General features: G+C 35.6%; 3 protein-coding genes across 7 annotated transcripts; 1 reads left to right on the top strand and 2 right to left on the bottom strand.

Annotated features, from left to right (window-relative positions):
* The first annotated feature begins 430 nt into the window (after window positions 1–430).
* On the top strand, window positions 431–3293 carry LOC121238707 (cyclic dof factor 2-like). Of its 4 annotated transcripts, none has more exons than XM_041135693.1 (2): window positions 431–604; window positions 1782–3293. In XM_041135693.1, the coding sequence occupies exons 1-2, from the start codon at window positions 602–604 to the stop codon at window positions 3012–3014; spliced, it is 1236 nt and encodes a 411-aa protein (XP_040991627.1). In that variant the 5' UTR covers window positions 431–601; the 3' UTR covers window positions 3015–3293. The 4 variants fall into 4 exon arrangements, with proteins under 4 accessions (XP_040991627.1, XP_040991624.1, XP_040991625.1 ...); XM_041135690.1 differs by having other exon boundaries at window positions 1716–3293; XM_041135691.1 differs by having other exon boundaries at window positions 1678–3293.
* A 924-nt stretch (window positions 3294–4217) lies between these two features.
* On the bottom strand, window positions 4218–10063 carry LOC121238705 (probable inactive leucine-rich repeat receptor-like protein kinase At3g03770). The gene is given in 8 exon segments (XM_041135689.1): window positions 4218–4873; window positions 4971–5082; window positions 5234–5280; window positions 5382–5584; window positions 5802–6042; window positions 7421–7551; window positions 8525–9086; window positions 9088–10063. Coding segments are annotated over 8 exon segments (2304 nt in total). The 5' UTR covers window positions 9862–10063; the 3' UTR covers window positions 4218–4639.
* Window positions 10064–13918: 3855 nt separating this feature from the next.
* Window positions 13919–22845, bottom strand: LOC121238709 (chlorophyll(ide) b reductase NOL, chloroplastic). Of its 2 annotated transcripts, none has more exons than XM_041135694.1 (13): window positions 22502–22844; window positions 22112–22180; window positions 21091–21152; window positions 20875–20961; window positions 20018–20085; window positions 19888–19936; window positions 19728–19813; window positions 18601–18658; window positions 17569–17619; window positions 14860–14910; window positions 14662–14703; window positions 14200–14310; window positions 13919–14088 (listed from the first exon to the last, which is right to left on the bottom strand). In XM_041135694.1, exons 1-13 carry the CDS (start codon window positions 22767–22769, stop codon window positions 14041–14043), a joined length of 1050 nt encoding a protein of 349 aa, XP_040991628.1. In that variant the 5' UTR covers window positions 22770–22844; the 3' UTR covers window positions 13919–14040. The 2 variants fall into 2 exon arrangements, 1 of the variants encoding a protein (XP_040991628.1); XR_005935152.1 differs by having other exon boundaries at window positions 14067–14088; window positions 14579–14703; window positions 22502–22845.
* Window positions 22846–23799: the final 954 nt, after the last annotated feature.

The following is a 23799-nucleotide window of genomic DNA, read 5'->3' as shown; positions in this document are numbered from 1 at the left end:
CCTGCTCTCAGAACCAACTCACTTCCTTTTATGCTGACTCATTTCCCTGCAGGCACCACCGGCAACCTGCCCTCCCGACTATCCCCAAAATCAATAAATAACAATCCACCGCTTCGCTTTCTTGAAACAATTTAAATCAAATATTTCTTACGATAATTAAAAAAAAAAAATAGATATGTTATATAGGCTAAAAATTAATATACTTAGAATCGGGATGCATTTAAAACACTGCTAATTTTTATTTATGTTATTTATAATAAATATTTATATTTTAAGACAGTGCTACTTATATTTTTTTTTAGATTTTTCACTAGTGGATAAATTGTTATATTTAATTTAATTTAATTTATTAAAATAATATTAAAATAATGAAGAAAAGAAGAAGAAGATAGATTATCTTATCCGGTAGTGGGTTAAAAGTGTGTTTTTCTCTGTTTCATTACTTTTGGAGCCTTTTTAGCTCTCTGTGGCCATGTCTCAACCAGGAGATCCTGCCATTAAGCTCTTCGGGAGGAATATTCCGGTGACGGACTCTCGGGTTCCATCGGTTTAAGAAAAAGGCTCCGACTTGGAGCGTCAGACCCCGTCAATTCCTACAGTCATGGTAATCCGACACTTCCACCTTTGGCCTTCGTATATATATTTTTTCCTTCCTTTAAACGGTCTGTTTCCATTTATGGAAACTTGGATTGTTTGGCGCTTCCAAAAGTTGCTTTCTATTTTTGTAGGAAACAGCAGTATATGACTTTGTTTTTGCCTTTTGGTTACTCAACGCAGAAATTCTTGCATGGTTTTGGATTGTATTCTTGATTTACTTGCTAATTCCAGATTCATTGATATAAGCTAAGCTTTGAATGTTGCAAAGTCTGCATTGAAATACTACATAGGAGCTTCTGTTTGCTTTAATAGTCAACACGAATAAGGAGAAGTAGATACTCCAACTAAATAATCAAAGGGAACGGAAGGGAAAGATGTGATGCGCTTATGGGTTGCAGTTTTCTTTTGTAGAAGAAATAAGAAATTGAAAAATCTCAGTTCCACACTTCACCTGGGCCAAGGTAAGCGGGCCAAAATGCACAAATAAACAAAAGATACCGCGGGGCATCGGGATAATTACAAAATTATAAACTTTTGATACAGGTAACATCCAAACACTAAATCCCTCAGCAACAAGTTATATGATCGCTAGTGTGAATACGTTTATACCTCCAAGAGCAGTAAATGACAGAGTTAAGCAACTCCTTATGGAGTAATAATCTATAATTCAAATGGATTTGTGTGATATCATTGCACTTACAATTGACTCTTTGATAAACCAGAATAGAGGAATAGATATTGAGGAAGCAAGATGCCAATTTCATTGGGTGTCTTTGGTTTTGGGTAGAAAGAACGAAACATGGATTGGTGATATTGGGTGGGTTAGACTTGTACCCCAAATTCAGGGATTTTGTGTTTTTAGTGTTAATGTTGCTCTTTATTATTACCTATCTCTATGATCTTTTTTTAAAGAATTATAAACCCAAATCCATCTAAGATATGGAGTAACGCATGCTAGATTTGGTTACATAAATTGTTGTGGTTACTGCATGCCTAATTGAGGTTTAGGATTCCATTTCTGTTGCTGGTGTTTTTTTTTAAATTCTGTGTTAATGAGAATATTAGCTTCGGCAATTTGAGTGATTTACTGGTCTGTCCAATTGTATGTTCAATTACAGTATGGATGTGAAGAAGCAACAATAACTGAAGTTGATGACCCTTTCATGGCAACATCTTGTGAGCAGGATGGTCCTTCTGAATTAGATACTCAAAAAGAGACTGAAAACCAAAATCCTACACAAGAGAACGAGGCCAAAGTAGGGCGAAATTCTGAGCAAGACCAAATTGGCAAAGGCGGTGCAGGTGGCCAAGCGAAGGCTTTAAAGAAGCCAAATAAGGTCCTTCCTTGTCCTCGCTGCAATAGCTCGGAGACAAAATTTTGCTATTTCAACAATTACAATGTAAACCAACCTAGATACTTTTGCAAGAATTGCCAGAGATATTGGACAGCTGGAGGAACAATTAGAAGTGTTCCTGTTGGGGCTGGAAGGCGCAAGAATAAGCATTCATCCTCACCACATCAACAGGTAGTGGAGCCCTCTAACGTATTACCGGTCATCAAAACGGACAGCCTTAGCTCTGTCAGCAACCAGCATCCCTCATGTGCTGGACTAGAGTTTAGCAAAGATGCTCCATTGTGTGAATCCATGACAAATGTTCTTAATCTCAAAGACCAGAAGAAAAATGTTGGAATTGGGCCTTCAGCTTCAGAGGATAGTAGTGACGAGGCATTACCATCTGGCTCGTCCTTGGCAGCCGCTGCTCCACAGGATTGTGAATTTCCAGAAAAGGAACTCATGCAGGTTGGTCTCCCAGGACACTGCAACAGTTTCATTCCAACTCATGGACTGCAGTGTTACCCTGTTTCACAATGTGCTTACCATTGGAACCCCGGTTGGAATGCAATGGTGTTTGGATCTAGTAGCAGTATCTCTAATACTGGTCATATGGGTTCTCCACCTATGGTGCCAGTTCCTGGCTTCTGTGCACCAACATTCTCATTTCTTCCTGCCCCATATTGGGGTTGCATGCGAAGCTGGGATGCCAGCTTGGTTGGATCTACCGGCAGCCCATCAGCTTCATCTTCTACTAGCAACGGCAGCTGTTCAGGTAACAGCTCACCGACTTTGGGAAAGCATTCAAGGGATGCAAATCCACAGGCTGAAGAAACAAAGGAACGGAGTCTTTGGGTACCTAAGACACTGAGAATCGATGACCCAGAAGAGGCTGCTAAGAGTTCCATATGGTCTACTTTGGGTATTAAGCCTGAAAAAGACAAACCCAGCATCAGAGATAGCATTTTTAAAGCTTCCCAATCAAAATCAGATACCAGTTCTCGTACATCAGATGCTGATCACGTTTTAAAAGCAAACCCAGCTGCTTTTTCTCGCTGTCAATCCTTCCAGGAAAGCACTTAAAATACACTTGCGTAGTTTAATATATATGCACAATGTTTTGGTGGATTGGCCATGTATTTTGGATGCCAATGTTGTATGAACTGCACCAGAATGCCATCGTTTCTGCGTCTGCTGAGGCAAGGTCTTGAGATCAATGGTTTAGAAGATGGCAGTGACTTGCGGCATCCCTCTCCCTTCTTGCATTTTCTTATTAAACCAGTGTTCCAAAATAGATTACACCTCTAAGTGATAGATTACACATGCATCTCATGTTTAATTCCATGAAGAGAATTTTCATTATTCAAGATTACATCATTTTCAGGAGGACTGCTACCCCAAATTCCATGGAACGATTTCTAAATTACAGCAGCTACGATCAAGACACTCTTCTTTTCTTCAAAAACATTTTCCTGTTTATCTCTCCTCCTGGCACTGGAACTCTTGCGTGTCTTTTAAAGATACCTGTTAACTGAATATCTAATTTATGGCTTTGGTCATTGGTGTCAACCCCTTGATATTAATTTGAGCCCTTTTAGGTGTCCTGCACAATTGAGATGTCTTTTATAATTGCAACCCAGAAAATCCCCATAGCGATGTTTATGGTGAATTTGATGGCTTTGTTGATCACTTCGTACTCGTGCAGCTTGGACCATTAACTATCATTCACTTGGCATAGATGCCTATGATATAGTGGTTGACCTTCGAGATTCCTCAGTTGCTCCACTCTCTTTGAGAACTTTTTTAAGTCCTCATGAAACCTTTCATTTTCCTGTAAATAAACGCTGCCTACTTCCCATTAGTTTCTTCACATTTATTACAAGGTAAAGTTGTTTCACTGACCACAAACTGTTGATTGTCAAGACTTACTGAGTTTTCCCTAAAAGATGAAGTATCTTCAAGTTTGATGGTGTTAAGCTAAATAAAGGAATGACAAATCAATCCAAAGCTTGTTTTTTTCTTTTATGAGAAACGCTATTCTACTATATATTGTCATCCCTAGTCACATATGAGCATTTTAAATGGTTTTATATGTCACTTACTTAGATGAACAACCACTAAGGTTGTGTTTGGATAATAAGGTGATCTCAGATATTCTATGAATAATAGTAAAAAAATGATAAAAAAGTAATATAGAATATTGAATAGTAGTGAAAAATAATAATAAAATAATGAATAATAGTGGAGTATTATCCAAACTAGCCCTAAGAATGACAAAATCTAGAATGAAGAAAATTATAGCTTTTATTATGGATGATTGATTTGGCGTATCACATATGAACTTGACATCCCAATATTCTGGTAGTCCAACTATGGCCATCACATTTACTCATTGACATTTCAAAAAAAAAAAAAATCCGGTCAAATACCCAATCTTAAGTCCAATATTCACTCCTTCAAAACAACACCAGCCCATTTTGCATTTGACCAAAAAAAAAAAAAAAAAAAAAAGAAAGGGGAACAAAGAGGGTTGAAGGATATATTTGTGCATGTATAGGTATACAAGAGACATTTTGGAGTGGCCATATGGATGTTTTCATCCAATGCCGTTGCATTGGACTCATATATGTCATAGCAACACTGCACAATAATTCGTGCGTGCATTATGAAGTTGAAAAGCAAAACATCTCTCTGGAGGATGTCACAGCTCAGTCTTCATTGTTCTGGGCGTCTCCTCTCCATGAATCTTGAACCTGTGCGGCCACAAACTGCAAATTCCAAAGAACATCTTCAACAGAAGGCCTCTCAGATGGTATGCCGGACAGACACCTCACACATATCTCCATCATTGTCTTCAATGATTCGTCGGAGCACTCCTTTTGAACTGTCGGATCGGCAATACTTCTTCGAGATGAATCATCAGTGGTTATGCTTGCTTGTACCTGTGGAAGTAGCAGAAGCAAGTAGCCATATTAACGTAGTCATAATATTATAGTTTCGAAGTAATATGGTTTGTGTGGTGTGAAAGGAAATACTCACGAGATCTTTTATGATACCAACTTCATTATGGAACATGATTGACCTTCCCAAAATGATCTCCAGTAAGATTACTCCTATGTCGTATACATCATTCTTATCCTCATGTTGTATCCTGTGAGAGAGAGAGAGAGAGAGAGAGAGAGAGAGAGAGAGAGAGAGAGAGCACTACATTAGCAACACTGTTAGACAACTGAGCATCTGATATATCCATCAGAGCTCAGACGTAGTTTTCGTGCAACATCAGGACAAGAAGATCTTTTTACCTTGCCCGAATACTTCCTTTAGGTCCAGCAGATGAAACTCCACCTACCTGAAGGACTCAACCCAAAATATAACTGAGAGAATTAGAATTTAGCATCAAGGAAAGAATATTTAGTTGAATGAAGTCAAAACAAGTTTCTTTTGCCATACCATTCCTCTGTTTCCGGCTAACTGAGGCAGATTATTACTTCTGATTTTAACATGAAGATTCTGATCCAAAACAACGTCTGTTATCCTCAGGTTATTTGAATATAATCCAGGAAAAATCCCCGCGTGCAGAAATTGAATTCCCTTCACAACTCCGATTGCTGCTGCTATTCTTTGTGTCCAAGTAAATTTTTGTCCTGCGAATCCTGCCAAACCAACTTTTAGATGTAATATCCAACTGATGGAGACTTTAAGACTGGATTCTTGAATATAGAATTTGATTGCGATTTGTGGAGGATTGAACGCTGATTGGATTAGGTCGGTGCTAGAAGAATTGATGACTATGGCTTCCTTCTCTAACCAAATAAAGTATTTGCCGGATATAGGTAACTGGTAAAAGGATTGAATGAGAATTGACTATACCAGAGATGTAGTCTCTTAATGTTCCACTTGGGATAAACTCGAATATAATAAATAATCTGCTGACGCTTGAGTCATCCTGGTAGCACTCAAAGCAGTGTCCAAGAGCACTGACCAAATGGCAGTGTCTAAGTTTTGATATCAGCTCAATCTGGGGCATATATGTCTGGGGACTCTGCCTCTTTCTCATTTTCAAGCTTCGTATGGCAATGAGACTTCCATCAGAAAGTATCCCTTTATATTCCTGACAATGTAATGGAAGCAGTACTTGTTAATCAGAGAAAATTTGCATATATCTCCAGAATCAGAAGCTGCTAAGAAGGGTATTAAAAAAAAAAAAAAAGAAAAAAACTCTAATGACTCCTCTTAACAAACCAGTATTTCATTACTGTAGCTCAGAAGGTGTGGAAACAACAGCAAAGATTATTCACACTCGTGGAAATCTTGATCTTCATGGTAGACTTCTTCCAACAAACATGTGAAAAGAACTTTTTACATGAAACGGGTAAAAGCTACCTGATCCCCGAATTACTGTTGCGGCATTGACAAAGGAGGGCTCTCTTAGAGGTGGCTAAATTCTGTTCTCTTGTAAAATGCTTGATGTAACCAACTTCGGTCTCCCCCATTCATCCAATAGGTCTATTGGGTGACAGAACACATCACATTTTACCAAAGATTATGTTTCATTCAAGAGACATTGGTAACAGCTTGAAAAGAGGGCAGTCTTTTTTTTTCAAAATAAAAAAAGATAGAGGGCAGTCTATCTTAATCTAGATTAAACAGGCAGTATAAAAATGCAATAGCCATGTCCATCTGCCGCAGACAGACAGGGATATACTGACAGGGATAACATCCCATATTCACGCCTTCAATCTCTCAATCATTCTCTTAACTAAATGGCCGGATTTGTTTCCTTTATTCCCTCCCGTATTCTCTCTCAATTGTATTTACGTTAGTTTCTATTTTTACGTTAGTTTCCATTACAGTTGTATATTCCTTAGATGTTTATTCTTTCATTTATTGTATATTGTAATCTGTAAGGTTTATATATATGGCAATACACAAGCCTAGCAATCTGCGGGCATTTACAGATTTTACATATACATGGTCTGGGACATGAAACATGCATTTGACAATCATGCATTTGACAATCCTACACTTGGAGCATATCCAACACCAAGTTCAGACAAGAGGAAGAGAAGATCCACGCTATACTGGCAGTTTGATAAAATACCTCTTCAATCACGTCCTCCATTACAATTCAGTTCTATAAGATAGGTATAGTATGTGCTACGTAACATGAAATTGACTTTTCCGAGGTATTATTACTTAATATAGCTGCACTTATGTCATGGGTATCCAAAACCTATAAAAGTATTTTTAACAAACTATTGGAGTTTGTTCATTGACATGTACAGAGAGTTGCTTGAGTAGGAAAGGTTTTTTTTATCAAGTTGCATTAGTCCTAACGAATACAGGTTGGCTAGTAAATCCTTCTACAAGTCAGCCCCAACTAGGCCGTATTCTCTATTAAATTCCAGGACAAAAGTACCACAATATAATGAGATACTTCTTGAGATGATTGGGATTTCATTTCTGGTTTAACTATATGAAAACTGTACCTGACCACTTGAGCCTTCACCTATAAGAGACGATGCATGAAAGTTATTTGTAGCCTCCTTGAGCTCCTCCAAAGCATAGGTTCGATAAGTAGGAAGGCTAGCTCCCAGCTTCATTGTCTCTGATATATACCCTGCAAACAAAAGATTTCATACAGGCATATTGTCATATGCATAAACAAAAAGGATACTCGAGAACTCATCTCACAGAGTTATCAGGCAATACTGCTGAAGTTAAAGCAGAACCTGATATACAATTCTGAAAATACAAGCAATAATACTGTCTATAAAAAACAATCTCTAAATGTTTTTCTTTTAAACAGGAGCTTGAATGGCATTCATATAGATTGATGGAGTAACTAAATTGGCTGAAACTCCATTTGCAAGGTCTTCTTTGATAAACAAACTAAAGCCATCTAGAGAGGTTACCTCATGTAACGTCCTAATAAAAGGCCCAAATCACATAGCCTATACTTCAAAAGGACTAGTTAATGATACAATTGGAGCCTTATTAAAACCTTATAAAGAGCAATAACTTCTCCTTCCCAAGCAATGTGAGATCTCATACATTACCTACCCTTATCATATGTGGCATCACAATTTACCCCTATTAAATTCCCAACGTCCTTATTGGGCCAGTCTATCGTAGGTGGCATGGCTCAAGTCCCACATTTCTGGTTGTGATAGGCTCTGATACCATTTGTAACGTCCTAATAGAAGGTCAAACCACATAGCCTATACTCCAAAAAGACTAGTAATGATACAATTGAAGCCACATTGGAACCTTATAAAGAGCAATAACTTCTCATTTCCAAGCAATGTAGAATCTTATACACCACCTAACCTTATCCTTATCATATGTGGTATCACACCTCAATATATATTAGAGGGAGTAGAGGCAAAGGGGTCTCTCAAGATTTTGAATCTGTACCATGATGAGGGTGGGTTTAGAGCACAAGGAGTTGATGGAGCATAAAAAAGAGGTTGGGGAGGGAAGTCTTGAACTGTAAGCATTACAAAGAGAAAATAAAATAATAAAGTAACAACACAAAGCAATAAAACTCTCCTCCTCCAGAACGAAGAAGAAAACTGAGAAAAATATCTCACTTGCATCTGAAAGTAATTTTGCTGTGTTTACTGGAGACACACGCTCGGTAATTGACCTTGTTGGAGGAGTTTTTATGGAAGGCTTGTATACCCTCCTGATAACCAAGAAACCCACCCCAAGAACTGCAATAGCTCCCACTGTCCCTCCCACTGTACTTGATGTAAGAACTGCTTTGGCAATAGGTCTACTATGCTTTTGCTCATGTAGAGGAATGTTTACTGCCAGAGCTTCATTGTGGCAAAGGTCAGAAGGATGCTGTTGATCGTTATCATTTGAGAAGCAATTTTTAGCATACAGCACAACCCTGCTTTTGGAGTCCAACTGCAAACAAGTGGGCAAATCTCCTACCAAAAGATTTGAGGATAAATTGACAAGAGTAAGCTCATCATTGCACGACATGTTTTGGAAGAGCTTCCCAGAGAACTTGTTTTCCGATACATCGAGATAATTAATTGAGGGCAGTGATAGCAAGGATGGCAAAAATGGTCCAACAAATTCATTCAAAGAAATATCCAGCTTTTGGAGCTGATAATAGGAGCCTATTTCGGCAGGTATGCCAAAAGCGAAACCTGTTCTTTCTGAGCACAAGAGAAACCAACTTGGGAGCCAAAGTAGGGAAATGCGGCCCAAAAGAATTATCTTCCAAATCAAGAACTTGAAGGTTTGTCAAGCTGCTAAGATCAGGCACTTCCCCCGACAGATTATTCCTTGAGAGAGCAAGAACTCTTAAGGCCTGCAAAGTTGTCACAGAATTCGGCATAATCCCACTAAGTGAATTGTTCTTCAAACTCAGCACGGCCAAAACAGGGAGTGAACCTAGCCAACCAGGAACTTGACCTGTGAACTGGTTATTGTCAAGTATGACAGTTTGGAGGCTCTTCAGAGATGAAAGCTGTACTGGAATAGTACCATTGAAGTAATTTATGCTTACATTTAGTATTTCCAGTGAAGATAAACTACCAATACTTCTAGGCAATGGCCCCCATATACCCAGAGAAACCAAAGAGAGCACTTTCAAGCTTGATAAACTAGCAAGAGCGGTGAAGAAAGTATCCGATAAGAGATTTTGAGGCGGTGGAGGAACACCATAGTTGCCAATAATGTGCAGCTGCGTTATGTTGTCTTCATAGCATGCTAGAGTCAGATATGGAGTTGGTTCAATGCTGCAGAAGTCTGCTGTGTTGCTGAAGCTACTTAAAGCCAGTGGGTAGTCAAGAAGCTGCTGGATTTTCAGAAGACTCTGAGTTTGAGAGGGTTGCAGCTGGTCTGAACGATGGGTAGCAAGAAAAACAATCAGCAGAAGAAGATGAAATGAATACAGAACTGGTTTTGCCATTAGAACTATCAACTTAGTTGGAAGTTGGAAAACAGCCAATGGGTATTATACAGTACTTTTGAAAAACCAAAGTTGCAGACACGCCATTGAAAACAGGCGAACTCCTTCTCCTCTCTCTCAAACCTTCTATATTTTCGAGAGGAAAGCAGTTTTAAAATGAGGGTACTCTAAAGTATCAAAAAAAAAAATAAAAAATGAGGGTACTCTACAAGAAGACAAATTTCCAACTCTAAAGAAAGATTCAAGCCAGGTGTTGGGTATGAATGGACGTTGCATGTTCGTTTACACCAAACTCAGAAAATGAGATGCCAACTCCTAATTGGTAAGAATTAGGCCAGTACGTAACATCTCTGTTTTACTAACCCAGTTTGCCTCCTCTCCTGTTGTTTTGCTTGTGTTACCGACTTCTTTATTAGGCCATATCTTCTCCTGACCATGTATTAATTTGAGATTTAAATGCTTCATTATTCCTAGAAAAGTTGAGAGCCGCTCAGTGAGTCTCGACTTTGGATTGATTTGAATTAAAAGATGAGATGGTTTTAAATAAAAGATAAAAATTAAAAAATATATTATTAAAATATTATTTTTTAATATTATTATTATTTTAAAATTTAAAAAAATTGAAATGAGATTTAAAAAAATTAAATTATTTATTATATTTTATATAAAAATTTAAAAAAAATTATAAGGATGAGTTTCATCCAAATGGGGTCTCATCTCATGCCATGCATTTACATATAATTAAAACGGCTCTGAGCCTTCTTTACCCAGCTTTAGGGTGTGTATGGATGTTAAAGTGAGTTGAGTTGAGTTGAGTTGTGATGATAAAATATTATTATAATATTATTTTTTAATATTATTATTATTTTGAAATTTGAAAAAGTTGAATTATTTATTATATTTTGTATTGAGATTTGAAAAAATTGTAATAATGAGTTGAGATGAGTTGAGGTGAGTTTGGTAACCAAACGAAGCCTTATAGTTAAAGATACAATTAAAAAGAGACAATTAATGAGATAAGACACTTAATATAATTTTAAAGTGCGTAAATTTTACGTATTTTATTAAAAAAAATAAAATTTTATATTAAAAAATAAGTTTTTTTTTTTATTATATATGGATCTCAAATTTTTCTATTTAAAAAAAAAAAATATATATGCAAGTTTTGGAGACTTTAAAACTGTATAAATCATTTCGGTAAACAAAGATAAACACCACGTAACAACAAATAAGTTTTATCAAATGGTACAATTGAATACAGTATAATGCTTTATTCATCCACAGTACACGAGGGGTCATGTTTTATATATTAGTATATAAAAGTTTTCTACTTATACTAGTACTTCACTTGAATAGAATTTCATTAATCTTATATATGCATGGTCTTTATTTAATAATTAAAATAGTACTAAGATCGAATAAATAAATATTATAGAGTAGCTTTAAAATCAGTAGATGTTTCAAAGTATATATTGAGCTTCTCCGTGACCCAAAGCAAAAGGCTATACATATTATATATATATATATATGCAGATTCTGCAACAGTGAGTCCCACAGAGACAGACCAGGGTAAACTTCTATGGAAAAAGAAGTGCAATAACAAACAAAGAACACATATAAATAGGGGTCACATGCATCTGTCTTCTACGTTCAGATACCAGCAGTTTACAACAAAAATAAGCGAAAAGGATCTCCGTGTTCTAACATTTTTGGAGGAATGCATGTCTCTGTTATCTTTTGCCTCTATGGCTGACAATGGCTCAACATCAGGACTAGATGATCAGTTGGTCCAGTTTGAAGTTGCATCTGAAGGTCATGTTGGGGTCACTACTCTTCTAATCTTTCATGCAAAAACATAGAATTATAAGCTTTGAATCTAGAAATTACTTGGTGTCGTTAGGGAAGTGCAAATATATGAACCAGCCATCACACTTCTGGTGTTTGTCATTGAATGTCAAATCTTTAAAGTAATATTAGATACACTTTTTAAAAATAATTGAACGTTACTTATACACTTCACGATTATAAATATTATTTCTCTTTACATTCCATTTATATTGGTGTGCGCGTGCGGTGGAGTTCCTTCTGCCAAGTAATGCAGCAGCAGTAGCAGCAGCACGCCCTCATATAGGGTTGGCCACTCATGTAGATTAAGGTCCAACCTCATGAAGATGTATGTCACATTATCTGCATAGGTCCTTAAAAAACAGAACAAAAAAGAAATTAAAAATAAGTTTAAGAGGAATAATGAAAGAAGCTTGTGGTCACCGAAAAAAATCTCAAAAAGCAATGCTACTTTTTTTCTTTTCAATGGCTTCAAGCCACTAAAATAAAAAAACTATATAAAATATGTCACGTTACTAAATATGATTAACGGTAACAAAATTAAGGATGAAAAACAACATTTTTGTAACAATGTTTCTCAAATAATATCAAACATATACATATCATGGACAACATAATTGACAATTGGTTATTGAATATCACAATATTCTTTGTAAAGGAGAAAGGACAGATTTGGGTTACGTCAAGTGGTTCACGGGTCGAAACCAGCTGAAAGCCACAGAATTGAATTTTTGCTGTGGAAAAGATTAAAAAAAGAAAAAAAAAGCCCAGAAAGTGTGCAATACTCCTTTCGCATATACCAATGAAACAAACAAGCACAGTGTCTTTTTTAAATTTTTAAGGACATGGTCACGGGCGGGCGAGCCACGGAATTTTCAAGTACAGTGTGGGGACTGCTCGAGACTCTGAGTTGAAATTTTTCAGCCCAATGGGTGTCTCTCATACCACCGAATTATCATTTGTCTGGTTTGGTTACAAATCAAACGGTGCAATAAGATGGGATATTTTTAAATATTTTATTAAAAATTAAATAAAATATTATTAAAATATTATTTTTATTATAAAATTTAAAAATATTAAATTATTTATTATATTTTATATAAAAATTTAAAAATATTATAATAATTAAATGAGATGAAATAATTTTATTTTAAATAACTAAACCAATCTTATGTCAATCACATTATCATTACATATGCATTTATACGAGTTTGTATATTCATTTATTTCATAAAAAAAAAGTCAGATAAATTTATAAAAAAAATTCTACACATCATCTTCACATCATACTCTATACATAATTTTTTAATTTTTTCTTTAACCAAATATGTAATGTACAGATGATAAGTAGAAAAATTCAATTAATTTAGGAAGAATAAAATTAAAAAAAATTGGTGTGTGATGCGTGTGGATGATGAGTAGCAAAACTCAATTTATAATATAAATCTCTCTTTGTAAACTAAGCAACTCTCTCACACATTCATCCTATTGATATGGTATATTTTAAGTAATTTTTTAAGCTACTTATCTTAATAAAAATTACTTAAAATATATTTTATGATACATAAGCCAATTACACATGATAAAAGTTAGAATAAAGAAATGTATTTCTCTTAAATTCTTGTACTTCATAATTCAGGACCTTGGTCGAGACAGATGAAGAAGCTGGGCCTGAGAAGAAGAGCATGCTCGTTCATAATGTACCGGGTCTACCCATAGACACAATCCCCTGGCTGCCCGACTTTAATGACTTGTTAAAGCGGTATCCATCTCGTCAATTGAAATGGAAATTAAACTTTATACATTTTTTTTGTTACAAGTCATGAAATGAAGCTTCATACATACATTAACGAACCCTCAGTCTTGAGCAAAAATTATAGAGAACAAATCACACTATGATCAAAAGGCAATGATCTCATTCAATTTCTCTCTCCCAGATTGGAGCATATTGTAGATCATCCAACAATCTGCAAATAACAGGGTTACAAATAACAGGGTTACGAACCTTAGTCTTGATGGTTTGCTCTCTTCAGGTCCAAGGTTATCGGATTAAAGGAAATTTTCCTTAAATTATCTGAGGCGCACTTGTAGGAAACTCATTTCCGAGAGCCTTTGCATCCTTGGAATTAGTTGGGACTTTGTTCCCAGACACCAATTGCCAATAAATTAATAAAAAAAGATCATCACAAAGATTCTCAACGGACAAACATGATTTACCTGAAAGATTTGGCTTAATTGTAAAGAATACAAAAATGGAAAATGATAGTGGCAATGTTACAGCAAGAAGACCTGTAGTTTAGACAAGATATACAAAAAAATGGACCGAATGAAACTTCAATCTTCAAGCAGATATCTGTTTCTTCTGGCACCAAAAGCAAGTCTCTGTATAGCAAGGCAAATAGAAAGAACAAAAACACGGTATGAAGTTTTGGTATAAATTCTTGAAAAAAATAGGAGAAAAAAATAAGGAAGACAATTTTTTCACTTCTTAACTGAGAATATCTGGGAGTAGGCTTTTATCCCAGTGAGGAAACGAATGTAAGTGGGCTTCATTGATCCATTAGCAACAGAAGATCTGATATTAGGAACAAGGTAGTCTGCGACCTGTGAACTCCCAAAACCAGAGAAGGGTAAATTCAAAAAGAAAATGAACAAAGCAAAGCAAAGCATTCAATTGATCTACATCAATTGACGAAATTGCTACCCAAACACTGTTTACTCTTTTATCCCTACAAAATGCCTCTTCAATCTCCACCTTTTAGAGAAGGACGATACCAGTTAACTGCAATAGCCTGACTGACTTCTTTGTCTATCCATACCATTAATTTGACTAATTGGAAAATATATTTGTCAATCACAGAAACTTACTAACCATTGATGAGCAATGGCTTGTTAAAGACCATCAACATATGGATAATCTAATACTCATGACAGGGATGCATAGATGAATCATACCACTTCAGCAGGTTCTGCCAAAACATTGATGAAAAACTTGGCCTGCAATAAAGGAGAAAGTTTATTTCGAGGACCAAAATCCTGTTGAAGAGATGTGCCCATGCATACAGACACAGTACACACACACACATGTATATTTGTGTGTGTGTGTGTGTGTGTGTGTGTGTGTGCGTGCGTGTGTATATAATTCTATTCAACCTGCTTCGTGGTAGCACCAGACATTAGAAGATCGGTTGTGACCATTCCAGGCTGCAACACCCAAGGGATGATGAAAGGATGGATAAAAGAAGAGGATGACAAATGGCAGTTTTCATTATTAAATGTGTAATGAAAATTGATCAGTACTACACTTCATAAATCATTAACATATTAAGGAAGGGTAAAATGGGAGAAAGAAAGGTAGATACAAATTACAAATGAATTAGAGCACACACAAAGAAAGAACAAAGAAATCGCACTACAATCCACCAACCCAGTGCAAACCAGCCAGAAGATGCAGCGATAAACCAATTATATTTGGACGCTTCTTCTATTTCCAACCTCTATTGTTTTCCCATACCCTCACTCATGAGAAATGCGTCACATATTGCCAATGCATCATCTCCTTGAGGCATCGCTATCAACTGCATTAATTCCAAGGCTAGCTATGAAAAGCAAACTACTAGTTTCACCTCACATTTATGCATGCTCAACAGCATAAATCATTAAGAACTCTCAAGTACTCCACCTGATTTTATTAGCATAGGATTGGAAAGAAATGATCGATCCCAAGGAAAGAGAGATTAGATTATACTCCTATCAGTGCAATGGCCACTTTCTCCCTACCTGGCCTCTTTGAGGCCCAGGCATAAGCAACCTACCTGGCATCCTCCCCCTTTTTTTGCCAAGAGTGATGGATCATGCATTGTCACGGTAAAAATAATCCAACTTTGCTTCCTTTTCAGTCATTTTGAACACAATATTAAAAAATCGAACATGCATATGTTGCAGTTAGCAGGTTTTGAAAGTAATATAAATAACTATTGCCTAAAACCATCCACCACTTGACTCGCATTTCGTGTTATCACTCAGCACTCTACTTTTATTTGTCTGAATGTGATCGTGTCTTCGATGCCAATAGCAATGCATTCTAAGAGGATCAATCCATCACTTGACTTGCATTTCAAGTTATTTCTCAGCACTCTACTTTTATTTGTCTGAATGTGATCGGGTTTTCAATTTCAATAGCAATGCAATCCTAAAGGAGCAATCCATTATTCACTAATAATAGCTTTCAACAAAGATAGTTCAGCAAACCATCGCAAAATTATGAGACTGCATAATTTTTTGTTCTCACCATGAAGACTTCATCTTTTGTGTTGTTATGTCATTCACTCAACTTGCAATAATCTATTACAAATAAGAACGGTAAAATTTTCCTAGTTAATTATAGATATCTTTCACCATGAAGAAAATCTATTAGGTCGACTTATTAGTCATAGTTCCCAGTTTTCTGTGTCTAATAGTTACTGTGTATCAGCTACCACTTTATGGGATAAAAAATGATAATGAATATGGCTATTTGCTACCTAGTTCACCAGCATTCCAAGTAGGGGTGTAACCGGTCCGGTCCGGTCCGGTTTTGGATAGAATTTAGGACCGAACCGGTATGTACCGGTTTTGCATTTTTCAAAACCGATTACGCACCGGTTACCCTCCTAAACCGGTATCTCCAGTTTTACCGGTTTCAGGTCCAGTCCAGTCCAGTCCGGTCCGGTCCGGTCCGGTTTTCCGGTTTTTTAAAATGTAAGTTTGTCATTAAAAAATAAAAATCTGTTATAAAAAAAAAAAAAAAAAAAATGCTTCAAAAAATCTGTTCTAAAAATCTATTCCTATTACAAAATCTGCAATACTAAAATCTGTAATACAAAATCTGCACTACTAAAATCTGTAATACGTTTAATAGACTATAGTGATTTAGTTATAGTGATTAGTATTAGTTATATATTAGTATAAATATAACTATATTGTATATTAGACTATTAGTATTAGTTATAAACTTATATATTAGTATAGCTATATAATATATTAGACTATATATAATATAATTTAGTATATATATTTTAAATTTAAAGCATAAGATCAATTAAATTTTCATCTTTAAGATTAAACTTTTATTTTATAAATTATAATATGAAATTATTTCATATATGATATATAATTATATACAAAAATTCCACATATAATTATATATTATATATAAAAATTATATATAAAAAATATTTTGTATAATATTAATTTTGTATAAAACTTATATATAAAATATTAATTTTTATTTTTTTTCCCCAACCGGTCGGGTCTGGTCTGGTTCGGTCCGGTCCGTCTCAGCAATCGTAGAACCGGAACCAGACCGGTTCCGGCCGGCTTCCATAATTCAAGAACTGTTCCGGACCAATTTCCCGGTTTAAATTTACACCCCTAATTCCAAGCAAGAGAAACCAATATTCTTTTTATTTTGATTTCCACATGCTCCAAATGCATAATAATGTTTTCATTTTCAGAAAGAAACTCTTATATAATGTTTTTGTTTGTACATATAGCATTAGGATACGGTACAAACTCACAGCTAGTAAAATTATATATTAATCTACACATTTCCAAGTAAATTTATTAATACGTAAAATTGTAAATAATAACATCTATATGTTCGTCATCACCTAAGCATCACCAAGTCCAAATCTAATTCGAGCTGGCCCAGTGACACGAGGTGTCATGAAAACAACTTAGCCTCACAGTAGTGACTTGTGTGTAGTCTATTTCTGTTCAATGATTTGATATGGTGGATGTCTTTTCTTGCAATTTTTCTTTCATTAACAATGATCAGCATTGAAGTTAAGTATAAGATTAAATAAGCACAATAAACCATACCGACAAATTATGCACCACCACATTTTTAACGTCTTGCATCCGCAGTTCTGCCTGTGAAAAAATCAAGATCCATATAAGAAACACAGAAACATATTTCAAACAGTATCATACATTTATCAGTCCAATTTTAGATTAAACACAGAGAGAGACAGGAAGAATATAACTGAAGAAGAGACCAAAGGGAAGTGTAAATTCAAAATTATACCATCTCCTCACATCCAGTCAAAGAGTGATATAAATCTCATTATGAGAAATCATATATCACTTTTCAACCAATACATCCAGCACTCTTGCCCAGGAATAATGGAAATGGCATACTCAACCTAAGATATTAACATACTCAGACATTGTGATGATGATGATGACCAAACGTGCATCACCATGCTAGTTCCAGTTGACATATATCTAATAATTTAAGTTTGAATCCTGCTACAAGTATGTTGCAGTGGGGCGAAATTTAGCTCTATGGGGTCGCTGGGTATACCTTTCTCATGTTTCCTTATTCGGCCCACAGGGAGGGGTGCACCACCTCCTTCTCTACCAAAGTAATAATGAAAATAAGAACACACTAGTCCTAACTAATTAGGTATTACAACTTGTGTTTTTTTTCTAAAATCCTATATCAAGATAAATAAATAGCAAAATAAAGGTTTAACTACCAATTATACATCAAAGATTTTCATGATACAAAAAAAAAATTCTAGGCAAGTCCACAAATTACTTAAAAGCATCTCTTGAACCATTCCAATTACCATTTCCGAAAAACATGTGAAATAGTGACAACTTTCATCACATGATCAAGCTGATTAGTTTCTTAGTAGACTCGTAAATGAGTTGTATCACAAGCTGAATCCTGACTTGGTAAATGGAAGCAAAACAGATTACTGCTAAAACAGTTTCAGGGATTGGCACCTAAACTAATTAAGCAGTTAGGCAACAGATACAATAAGCAAGGTGACTAATGTACAGCACAAGTGACTTTTAATCTAAGTCCATAGCCCTGAAGCTTTGCAAAACAAGTTGACGGTATACCTGCAATGATTTTGTTAAATGCACCACACTTCGTTTTGTAGCTCCATATGCAGCAAATCTATCAAAACAAATAAAAGAAAAACAAAAGATACAATATGATGTTACCCAGCTATTTGATTTGAACATGTGACGGGCTAAGGTAACTATTCGTGTCATCTGAAGATTCACAAAATGATATTATCTTGCAAGATACAATTGAAGCATCATTCTTGAAAAAGCCCAACCGCAAGCCACACAGGCACACGCACAGGTGAACCATGTTCGTAACTGTAGATATACCCAGTGATGAACATAGAGATATTTCAATTAAAACTACCAATAGGGCAGCTAAAGTGGCTATGGTGGTGTCATTAACAAGGTGGGGAGGGGCCCGTGCCAGTGGCTGCATGGTGGAGGGTAGTCGCTCACTATGGTTAGTGAAAGAATTGATGCAAGCAACATGAAGTTGACAATACTGACTGAAACAAAATTCCTTAGGTTAGTATTTGGTGCTGGTGATGTTGGAAGCAAATTGAAGTCACATGATGGGGTGTGTGTGTGTGTGTGTGTGTGTGTGAGAGAGAGAGAGAGAGAGAGAGAGTTCTCAATTTTAAGGGGAAATTGAAGAATCCCAAATCTTAATTGTTTGCCTTTTTACCTTGTCTATTTCCAAAAAGTTTCATTCAAATAACTGAACCAATAAAAGAGCCAACACAACAATGCTAGAGGAAAGTGGGAACGAAAAGTTTTGGTGTTATTCTGTTTCACCTTATCTTTCCTTGCAATTTTCCCCCCATCAACTAAGCGCAACTAAGCAAATAGAAGTTTTTCTGTTTCCCTTTCATGGAAACAAAGAAGGCCTTAATGAGCATGAGTCAAATATTAGATAAAAAACTTCATATAAATTTGGATCAATGGAAATATACTATTTGGGATAAAATACAAGTACTTCTTCTTTTTTGGGATATATATATATTTTTTTTCTATAAAATTAAATATATCAATAATTATTATATAGATGGATAAATGTGGTGCTACAATTCATATTCGTACTGACATATGAGACAACTCTGTACCATATATGATGGTCAAATTCCTGGAAAACCAAAGCAATAAATAATCAATATCCATAAAGAGAAACAGGGTACCTAGGGGTTGGTCTTCCATCTGAACCAGCCCCATCAATGTTGAATATATGACCCCCTCTCGGTTGGTTTAACATCATCTTTATTGCCTGAAAAACAAGTTAACATTCAGGTCTGACAAAGGCCTAAAAACAGGCCACTTGAGGAGAAAAGGAAAATCTACCTCTCGACAACATATCATCAACCCGAGGGTGTTTGTAGTTACAACATCGCTGCATGAAAAAAACTCCAAATTATAAACAACTCAGAAGATGGAAAAATATAGTGGGACGGGAAAGTGTATGAAAGCTCACATAAGATCTTCATCTGAAGCTTCTGCCAATGGTTTATAGCTATATGCATTTGATCCTGCATTATTAATCTGCATCACTCTCAACAGAGTAAGATTGTAACAACAGAACTGAATCTGCTGCCGATTATTACATCACAAATTCAAAGCAATATTAACAGGAGAAAAAGGGAAATTTTGGGCTGAACTCATTGACACCATGGGTTTGTCAATGGAATTTTGAATCTTAGCATCAAATCCTAATGAGAAGAATGAGCGGTCAAGAATCCAACCCAAATGATTAAAATAGTAGGTGAAGAGACCAATAAATACATAAGCATACATAACTAAACAGACATGACTCTATACCATGTTAAAGCATCCAATCAAAACCTTAAGCTTGTGGGTGGAGAGGCCAAATAAGTAATAAACTTGTAACCAAGCACACAACTAATTGGCTGGTGTGAGGTACCCTTATGGAATGAATAAATCCAATCCCCTCCATACCATTAATAGAGCATATATAGTGGACCTCTAGCTGAAGAATTGTTTTCTCCACAAGCTATTAACTCGGTTTTTCATGATTATTAGAAAGATTTACACTCCTCTAACTGTTGAAAAGACAGTCAAGGCTAATTTAATGTCATTCAGAAAGTCATTTTATACCCAAAGATAGCAGCATTGGTCATTATATAATACTAAGCTTGCTTAAGTTCCATACTGCCAAGTGAAATCTATGGATATCTAGCTAAAAACCATTTCCAACTGCAAGCACACAAATTTTAATCATAAATCATACTTTTATCCAGATTAAGCAAAGCAATAGTTAGAATTAAACGTCAAGAAAATAGATAGCAAAGACAAAAGATCTAACATTAATACCCATATATCAATGTAGTTCAAGTTTCTTTGTGCAAATGCAACTAAATTCTTCACATCTTGTCCTTGTCTAACATCACATGTGGTAGCCTGTGAAGGAGGAAGTGATTCACAACCAGCAGAAGTACAACAAAAGCTTCAGCCACAGAGAGAATATTAGGTAGCAAAAACAAAGGCAAATTTTCAAAAAAAACAAAACAAAGGTCCCTGAGGAGGTACCCACACATGCTGCTCCCCAAATTCTTCTCTCAGGCTCTGATGAGCAGATTCAATCCGTTCAGCTGTCCAAAGAATTAGTTAAGCAGCTGTAAACACCAGCCTTTTGGTACTTGAATTGCAAGCTCAAAATATTCTTTCAAGTCATATCATCTCTCTCTCTCTCTTTAATATCGTACAATTGGACTGAATTCACCAGAAAAAGCAAAACACTCCACTAGCACGACAATCTAATAACAGGAACAATAAGAGAAATTAGTAAAATACTCTCATTTTTGTGGCACGAGAGACTGTTTGACTGTTTCTACTTCCAGAAAAGGTTTACCATGAAAAGTATAATAGAACAAATGTGATGAAGAGAGCTGAATTTGCAGAACTGATATCGAAAGCATAGAAACAAAGTCCTCAAAAAAAGATCAAAATCCTCGAATATATGTTAGTTTTTTTCTGCATTAAATAATCACCAAATTATTGTCAAAGCTCCAATATAATACAGACAATTCCCAAATTATTACCAAGTCCAGAGTCATTATCAACACTAATTGAATGACTCAGTTAATAATTTCTCAGCATGTATTACTTGCTATTAGAATTGGATTATCCCCAAAGTAGCATGCATGGAGAATAAGACTTTGTTGTTGTCGTCAGTTATGATAAAAGAAACTTTGTTGTCATTGTCGTGTGTCTGTCTATCAATATATTTGTAAACCTCACTCAGTGGAGAATACGTGTGAGCTTCTTATGCGTTCACAAGTTACTACTGAAAGGAATCTTCTTTGGTGCTTTTTAAAAAAAATTCTCATAATTGCTCTTAAATATTAAATCCATTCTTTTTGTGTCTCATCATGATATCTCCAATTGTCATAATACCCCCATATATAGTTTTGATCTCCTCAAAGTTGGCTCTAATGAGAAGCAGAATTATAGGACAAAATTGATGGTATGAGAAAAATTCCTTCGGCCAAATAGTTTTGATCGTTACAGCAACAAAGCATTCATCAAGGAGATTTATGTAAATCCATACCTGATCTTGAGCAAATTATGACATTGTCGCCAGCTTTTAAAAACTCTTTAGCCAGTGCATACCCTATTCCTGAATTTTATAAATATGAAAAAAGGAAAAGGGCTAGTAAAATATCTGAAAAATGCGAGGACATTTAATCTCTACTAATACAATATGATATTGGAGCAACACAAATTCCTAGAATACTTTCGTTACTGAATTTTTTGGAAAAGAGTGGACAATTTCAAATCCGTTCCCTAATTTCAAAACTTAGTCCAGACGTTTAATTCTATGGGATTGAACCAATATAAAAAAACTCAAAAGAGAAGTACTAAGTTAGCAAAGCAGAACCTCAAAAACCATTAAAAGTTCAAACAAACGAAAGAGAAACTCAGAAGCACAAAGACTGACCTTTGGTCGACCCAGTGATCAGAACGTTGAAAGGGGGAACCATGGGCTCCCCTTGAAGAGAGGCTTGGGCCTTTACAATCCGAGAGTTCAAATTCACGGCACATGGGGAATTCTGGCGGGAACAAACGTTAAGAAAACTGCAACAGTCAAGTTTACGAATGGAATTTTGTGGTTGAGAGAAAGGAGAGAGGAAGGAGCCGTGGGTTTTGGGGGAAAAAAGAGGAGAGAGGGATGGGGAAGTGAAGTGAAGGGAAGGAGTGATCGCCATTGCTCAAAGAAGAAACCCGAAGAGCTAAAATGGATAAAAGCTTCGTACATGGATTTCATTGATTTTAGGACCGTCGAAGGCATTTTCTTGTTAGATTCCTCCCATGTCTATTAAGTTAGATTTTATTTTTTTTTTTTTTTCAGAAAATACTGTAGTAGTTCTGTAGTTGTTAGAAAAGGATCTTAAGGGACTTTAATTTTTTAAAACATATTAAATTTAAAAAACTATAATAACTGTTGTTTTTATATTTTAAAAAAATAAAACTGCAAGAATAATTGTAATTTTTTTAATAAAACTTAAAAAATTTGGCCTAGCTCTGCTACAATTTGGCAACCATGGGTGGCTTTTTTGTAAACTAATAATCTAATTTGTTCTTTAATATAAAACATTTATTTACCATCTTTATAAAATAATAACTTTATTTGTTTTTTTTATTAAAGATGACAAACGACAACAAAATTAATAGAGAAAAAACTAACTCATAGCATAAAGAATTAAATCTAAAAAAATTGTGAAATTGAAGAAAGAGTAATGAAATTGTAAATAAGTAATAAATTTAGAGAAATTGAGGTTATTCAGTATCTGTGACTACCTACAGTTAATAACTGTCAAGATTTAGAAGAGATGACTGCTTTTCCAAACCTCTCTCTCTCTCTCTCTCTCTACCATCAAGAAAATAAAAGGGAAAAAAATCCCAAATTTTTACAACCTTTTGCATTTCACTCTACCTGACATTATATCTCATTGTAATTAAAACATTCTGTCTTAAGCATCATCCGGATGTAAATTATTAGAAGAAAAACGTTTGTTACAAGCGCCTGGTACAAACGGCGTGCAAACGTGGCTAACGTGGAGACACTTGATGAGAGAGAGACCGAGCTGATGAGAGAGAGAGATGAGAAGAGCTGAGGAAAGAGAGAGAGACCGAGCTGATGGAGCTGATGAGAGAGACCAAGCTGATGAAAGAGGAAGAATTCATTTTAAATCCGATATGGCATGGACGACTGCACGCCGGTTGTATCTGCCGACT

The sequence above is a fragment of the Juglans microcarpa x Juglans regia genome, chromosome 7D, assembly GCF_004785595.1.
Source record: "Juglans microcarpa x Juglans regia isolate MS1-56 chromosome 7D, Jm3101_v1.0, whole genome shotgun sequence".
NCBI lineage: Eukaryota > Viridiplantae > Streptophyta > Magnoliopsida > Fagales > Juglandaceae > Juglans > Juglans microcarpa x Juglans regia.
This window is presented reverse-complemented; position numbering and strand designations above follow the sequence as displayed.